The sequence below is a fragment of the Staurois parvus genome, unplaced genomic scaffold (assembly GCF_062004578.1).
Source record: "Staurois parvus isolate SC_StPar_1 unplaced genomic scaffold, SC_StPar_1.0 ptg001058l, whole genome shotgun sequence".
In the NCBI taxonomy this organism is placed as follows: Eukaryota; Metazoa; Chordata; class Amphibia; order Anura; family Ranidae; genus Staurois; species Staurois parvus.
This window is the reverse complement of record NW_028318854.1, coordinates 1,718,478-1,724,477: the sequence shown is the minus strand read 5'-3', so window position 1 is coordinate 1,724,477 and position 6,000 is coordinate 1,718,478. Positions and strand designations below refer to the sequence as shown.

The 6,000-nt window shown below is 43.9% G+C and overlaps 1 protein-coding gene across 1 annotated transcript in view; it reads left to right on the top strand.

The window, feature by feature from the left end:
• The first annotated feature begins 237 nt into the window (after positions 1–237).
• LOC149440717 (uncharacterized) overlaps positions 238–6,000 on the top strand; it is a 30,399-nt gene continuing 24,636 nt past the window's right edge. Inside the window, exon 1 of the mRNA XM_089658229.1 lies at positions 238–2,907. Coding sequence (XP_089514355.1) covers positions 291–2,907 — 2,617 coding nt within the window. The 5' untranslated portion in view covers positions 238–290. The remainder of the gene's footprint in view (positions 2,908–6,000) is intronic.

Here is a 6,000-nt window from a genome sequence, read left to right as displayed (position 1 = left end):
AGCAGATCAGGCAATGGTGGGTTGCCTCAGTCAAGGCCTAATCATTGAGGAGTTTGCTTGGTGATGGATTCTCCTCACTAAGTTAGGGTGCTTGAAAGTGCCATTGCTTGAATTTCTTGTTGATAAGCAAAGAATAATGATCTGCTTGTACTCCTAAGGAGATCACGCCTCTATGCTGACACTCCCTACACTCTATAGTTCTCATCCTAACACACCTCTGCACCTGGTTACTGGGAGGGAGGAAGAACAGATTAATAACACCTAGAAGACGCCAGAGAACTGACAGCAAGATGAGTGACGGTACGCAGCAAGCGGGGTGCTCTGACAGCTCAGATGGAGGTCTCATTAAAGTGAGACAGCCCAAGGAGAATGTACACGGTGGACAGAAGATGGCTGGGGACTCTGACATGAAAGAAGACACTGGAAAGAATGTAAGTGGAGATGGCACTCAAAAAGAAGCCACACACAACAAACAGGGTATAGAAGAGGCAACAGAAGAGAAAAATCCAAAAAAACAACAGTCTAGGAACCATACGGACAGTAATCCCGCTTTAGTAGAAAATAAGAAGACAACCAAGAAAGAAGCTAAACAGGCAGAAAAAGATGACAAAGTGTTTACTGAAGAACAGAGAATTCAGAAAGATACTTCTCAAGAACATCCAAATCAAGATACATCTCCACAGAAAGATAAAGTAACAGCAGAGGGATCTGGCAAAAGTAAAGAAACAGCTAAGAAACATAAAAAGACATCTCAGGAGCAAGCGACGTGCAAAGAAAAGAAAAGGCATTCACAGACCTCTCAGGACGAAACCAAGCATTATGAGACAGCTCAGGACCGGGAGACAGCTGACAAACAACAGAAACATGAGAACACATGCAAGGGACTAAATGAGCACAAGGGGACAGAGGAAAAACTCCAGAAAGAGTTGTGTTTGGAAAAAGGGAATTGCAAAGAAAATAAAAATGCAGATTGTGAACAGGGGGAAAACACAGAGACGTGTCAGAGAAAAGGGAAACAAGCTGACACTGAGGATCAAGAGAGGCACTCAACGACCCTTCTGGACCAAGTGAAAGACAAAAAGAGTCTTCATGGGCAAGGAAAGAAACAAGAGACATCTCAGGAACAAACCAAACACTCAGAGAACCTTCAGGAGCAAACACAACACAAAGTGACCTCCAAGATCCATGTGAGACACTCAGAGACCCCTCATGAGCAAACACAACACATAGTGACCTCTGAGAAGCAAATAAAACACTCCGAGATCCCTCAGGAGCAAACACATCACACAGAAGTACCTCAGGAGCAGGCACAACACATAGTGACCTCTGAGAAACAGGTGAGACACTCAAAGACCCCTAATGAGCAAGCACAAGAAACCCCTCAGGAGCAAACACCTCACATAGAGATACCTCAGGAGCAGGCACAACACACAGTGACCTCTCAGAAGCAGGTGAAGCACCCAGAGACCCCTCAGGTGCAAGAACAAGACACAGAGACCTTTGGGAAGCAGGTGGGGCACTCAGAGACTCCTCAGGAGAAATCACAACATATAACAATTTTGAATAAACAGGTGAGAAACTCGGAGACCTCTCAGGAAAAGGCACATCACACAGAGACCTCTGAGAAGCAAATAAAACACTCAGAGACCTCTCAAGAACCAGCACAACACAAAGAGACTCCTGAGAAGCTGGTGAAACACTCAAAGACCCCTCAGGATCAAGAACAACACACAGAGACCTCTGAGAAGCAGGTAAAACACATGGAGACCTCTCAGGAGCAATCACATCACACAGAGACCTCTGAGAAGAAAACAAAACACTCAGAGACCCAGCAGGGCCAAGCACAACACACAGAGACTTTTGAGAAGCAGGTGAAACACTCAGAGACCCCTCAAGAGCAGTCAAGACAGATAATGACCTCTGAGGAGCAGATACAACACTCTGAGAACCCTCAAGTGCAAGGAAAACACATAGTGGCCTCTGAGGAGCAGGAACAACACTCCAAGACCCCTCAAGAGCAAGAAACATACATAGTGGCCTCTGAGAATCAAGTACAACACTCTGAGACCCCTCACGTGCAAGGAAAACACATAGTGGCCCCTGAGGAGCAGGTGCAACACTCCAAGACCCCTCAAGTGCAAGGAAAACACATAGTGGCCTCTGAGGAGCAGGTACAACACTCCAAGACCCCGCAAGAGCAGAAAAAACACATAGTGTCCTCTGAGGAGCAGGTACAACACTCCGAGATCCCTCAAGTTCAAGGAAAATGCATAGTGGCCTCTGAGGAGCAGGTACAACACTGCGAGACCCCTCAAGCGCAAGCACGACAAACAGAGACTGTTGGGAAGCAGGTAAAATGCTCAGAGATCCCTCAAGCGCAACCACATCCTACAGAGACCTCTGAGACGCAGGTGAAACACTCTGTGACCCCTCAGGATCAAACACTACATACAAAGACCTCTGAAAAGCAGATGAAACACTCTAAGACCCCTCAAGAACCAGAAAAAAAGAAAGAGATATCCCAGATGCAGTGGATACATTTGGAGACATTTGAGGAGCAGATTGGCAAAGCTACTGGAGAAAAGGGTGTTCATACCTTGCAGGAGAAACAAATAGACCCTGACCACGAGAAGGCAATTCTTGAACTACAGAAACTTGTTAAACCACCAAAATTCAAAGATGGAGGTGGGCCTACAGCCCAAGAACAACAGACCTGTCAACAAACCATGGATCATGTGCCAGTGGTGGAGAAGGAACCAGACACTAATGAGGGCTGGCTGGAGCTCTGTGACAAGAAATGGGGCCTCAAGGAGAGGGCAGTGGTCATCCCTGACAACTTCAACTGGAGAGATGCCTACAAGAAGAACCCCTTTGGCAGGAACTTCTTGAGAAGCCCAAATCCAGAAGGTATGTTATATTAACCTTACTGGGCCTTCTAGGCTATATACCGAGCACAGTAATTTCTTCTCCTCATTTCTGGGTAATGTGATTTGAGGGTTACGCTTGAGCCACACGTTTACAACATTTTTAGATCACAGGGCAGCAAAAATTCAAGTATGAATGTTGGGAGGTCTTGATAGGCTGTGTCTGGCTTTAGTATTTTACTGCTATATTCCCTAATTACCAAGGTGTGAACCAATTAACCAATGAGAGGTGAAATCTGGATATTAAAGGAAGATAGAGAAATGTTCACATTTTGAGTTCTTAGAAAGATTTCAATGGTATAGGTAAGAGTTAATACGTCTGTCAAATATTTAGTTCTATGTCCTCATTGTGGAGATTTTTTCTAATTTCCTGTCCCTTCCTGTTCCTGTGACACACATACAAGAAAGGAATGGTGCCCTTGTTACAGTGACAATAAGTCACATACAGCAGTAAAAACATTGTTAGACGTTCTAACCCTCCACCATTCTACTTCAAATGTGCTGTTTGTGTCCCCATTAGAGAGATTTGTCCTCATATATTTTCCAAAACAAGAAGTGGCGGAAATCTCCCTATTTAGGGACAAAAAGGGTAAAAGGCTCTTACTCTTCCTTGGTCTATCCAAAATGAAAGAAGTTTTGTCTGGAGTTGGGCTGGGCAGTCTTTAAAGGTGACATTTTTACATGTTTGCGCTTCCTTATTTTTTATGTTTGTTTTAAAGCTGAACTCCAGGTATGATCTTAATTGCATACTTATATTGGTCTAGCTGGACACAGTGTAGATATGCATATTCTATATCTGGAGGATAGATGTGGAAGTTGACAAGCAATCTAGTAGTTGGTGTTACTACGGCGAGTGTCGCAACCTTCCTGGTCCTGTGCCAAGTGGCTGCCCTACTGCACACTAACTACAGGGGAATGCTCACTCGCCACTGCCACTAATCACACAAAGCCTTATATTTTTTTTTATACTAATACAAGACATTCTCTGATTGGACAAGGTGGTGATCATACCATTACTGCCCCTCCTCACTTTCTTGTTCAATCAGAGAATACCTTGTAACAATGTAAAAAATACATGGTGTTCTGTTAACTGCTCTAAGTCCGTCCTATAGCAGAAATACTGCTACAGGGCGGACTCCCTGCTCAAAATCACGTATACATACATGATTTTGCATTTCCAGGTAGGGGGCGCCATTGGCTGCCTCGGCTGTGGATCACCGGGTCCCAGCCGGTGATTCCCAGCGGGCACTCGGTGACTCAATGACGGGGAGAGACCTGTGTGTAAACAATACAGATCTCTCCCCTGTCAGCTCCTGCATAGCAGAGCCATACAAAGCAGTGTGCTTCCATTGTCAAGCGCAGCACACACACAGTAAAACAGCACACAGTTAACCCTTTGATCACCCTAGATGTTAACTGCTTCCTACCCAGTGCCATTAGTACAGTGTCAGTGCTTTTTATTAGCACTTCACTGTATTGCTGTTTCTGGGGATATCAGTGACACCATGTCAGTCCCCCCCAGTGTCAGAATGCCCGCTGTAGTCCCGGTACAAGTCGCTGATCACTGCCATTACTAGTAAAAAACAAATAAATAAAAAAATCCAGTATATACACCGCCATTTGTAGATGCTATAACTTTCACATAAACCAGTTAATTTACACGTATTGGGATTTTTTTTCTTTTTCTTTTTTTTTTTTTATAGCAAAGACATGTAGCAGAATACATTTTGGCCTAAATTTATGACGAAATGTGTTTTTTTTTATTTTTTTTACTGGATATGTTTAATAGCAAAAAGTAAAAAATATTGTTTTTTTTCTCAAAATTTGCAGTCTTTTTTTGTTTATAGCGCAAAAAATAAAAAGTGTACAGGCGATCAAATACCACCGAAAGAAAGCTCTATTTGTTGGAAAAAAAGGACGTAATTTCATTTATGTACAGCATTGCATGACCGCACAATTGTCAGTAAAAGTATCGTGGCGCCGTATCCCAAAAAATGGCCTGGTCAGGAAGGGGGGGGGGGGGTAAATCTTCTGGAGGGTAAGTGTTGGCAGCAGTGCTGAGTGAACATCCCCCTGTAGTCACAGTGGGGTATTACTTGGCACAAGGCCTGGAAGATTGCTGTGATCACTGTAGTAGCGCCGACTATACTACAACCACAGTTAGCTTTCACAGCAGTCCCTGAGGCATGGGACATGCAGCTGTAGCACCCTCCTAGATAGGTGCTAGGTTAGGTAAATGTAGTTATTTAGCTCTCTTGTAATTAGTGGAGCTGCTTGTGATTCCCCTGCTCTGCTCTGAGTTTTGGGCCATGAGTATGGCTGGTTCTCCCTGTTTTCTGGTTGGAACTGGAAGCTAGTGGGCTGGGAGAGTCAAATCTACAGTATGAACATGTATGTAGTCCATGCCAATCCCTGGTAAAGGGGGGCCCTGATGGTGGCTGAGAGTAAGCATAAATAGGCCATTGTCCATCCATCCATGTCTCCGTGCTTAATTTTTATGAGAATGCAGATGAATCATTAGCATTTACTTCTTGGAATCCATCTGCCCTTAGCTCAGGCATTCAGGCAGGAGGAAAGAAAAAACAGAGGGCGCACAGGCCTAGTGCATTACCATAAAAAATGTTTAATAAAAAATAAAGTATGTGTTGTACTCACAAACGACAATATAGTCAAGGCACATCATAAAGAACAGCGCGGTGTTGACCCAGCTGTTTTTTATGATGTGCCTTGACTATATTGTTGCGCCCTCTGTTTTTTCTTTCCTCATTCAGTATATTTGGATTCCCCTGGTCCATTTGAGGGCAGCAAGGTGTGCATGTTCCAGGACTTTAAGGAATTTATGTGGTTGTAGCCTGCATCGAGTCCATCCCCAAGCACAGGAGCATTTGTGTTTGCTGGTTATTTATTCAGGCAGGAGGGTGTCCTTAGCTGGGAAAACAACTTCTCCCTTCCTGAAGACTCCTGGGATGTAATGACATTATGTGCCTAGGCATGGAAACAAGGAAGTAACTACAGAATTGTAAAAAAACATTTAAAACAAGTAAATATGAGATATTTTCCTATTTAATTAACTATT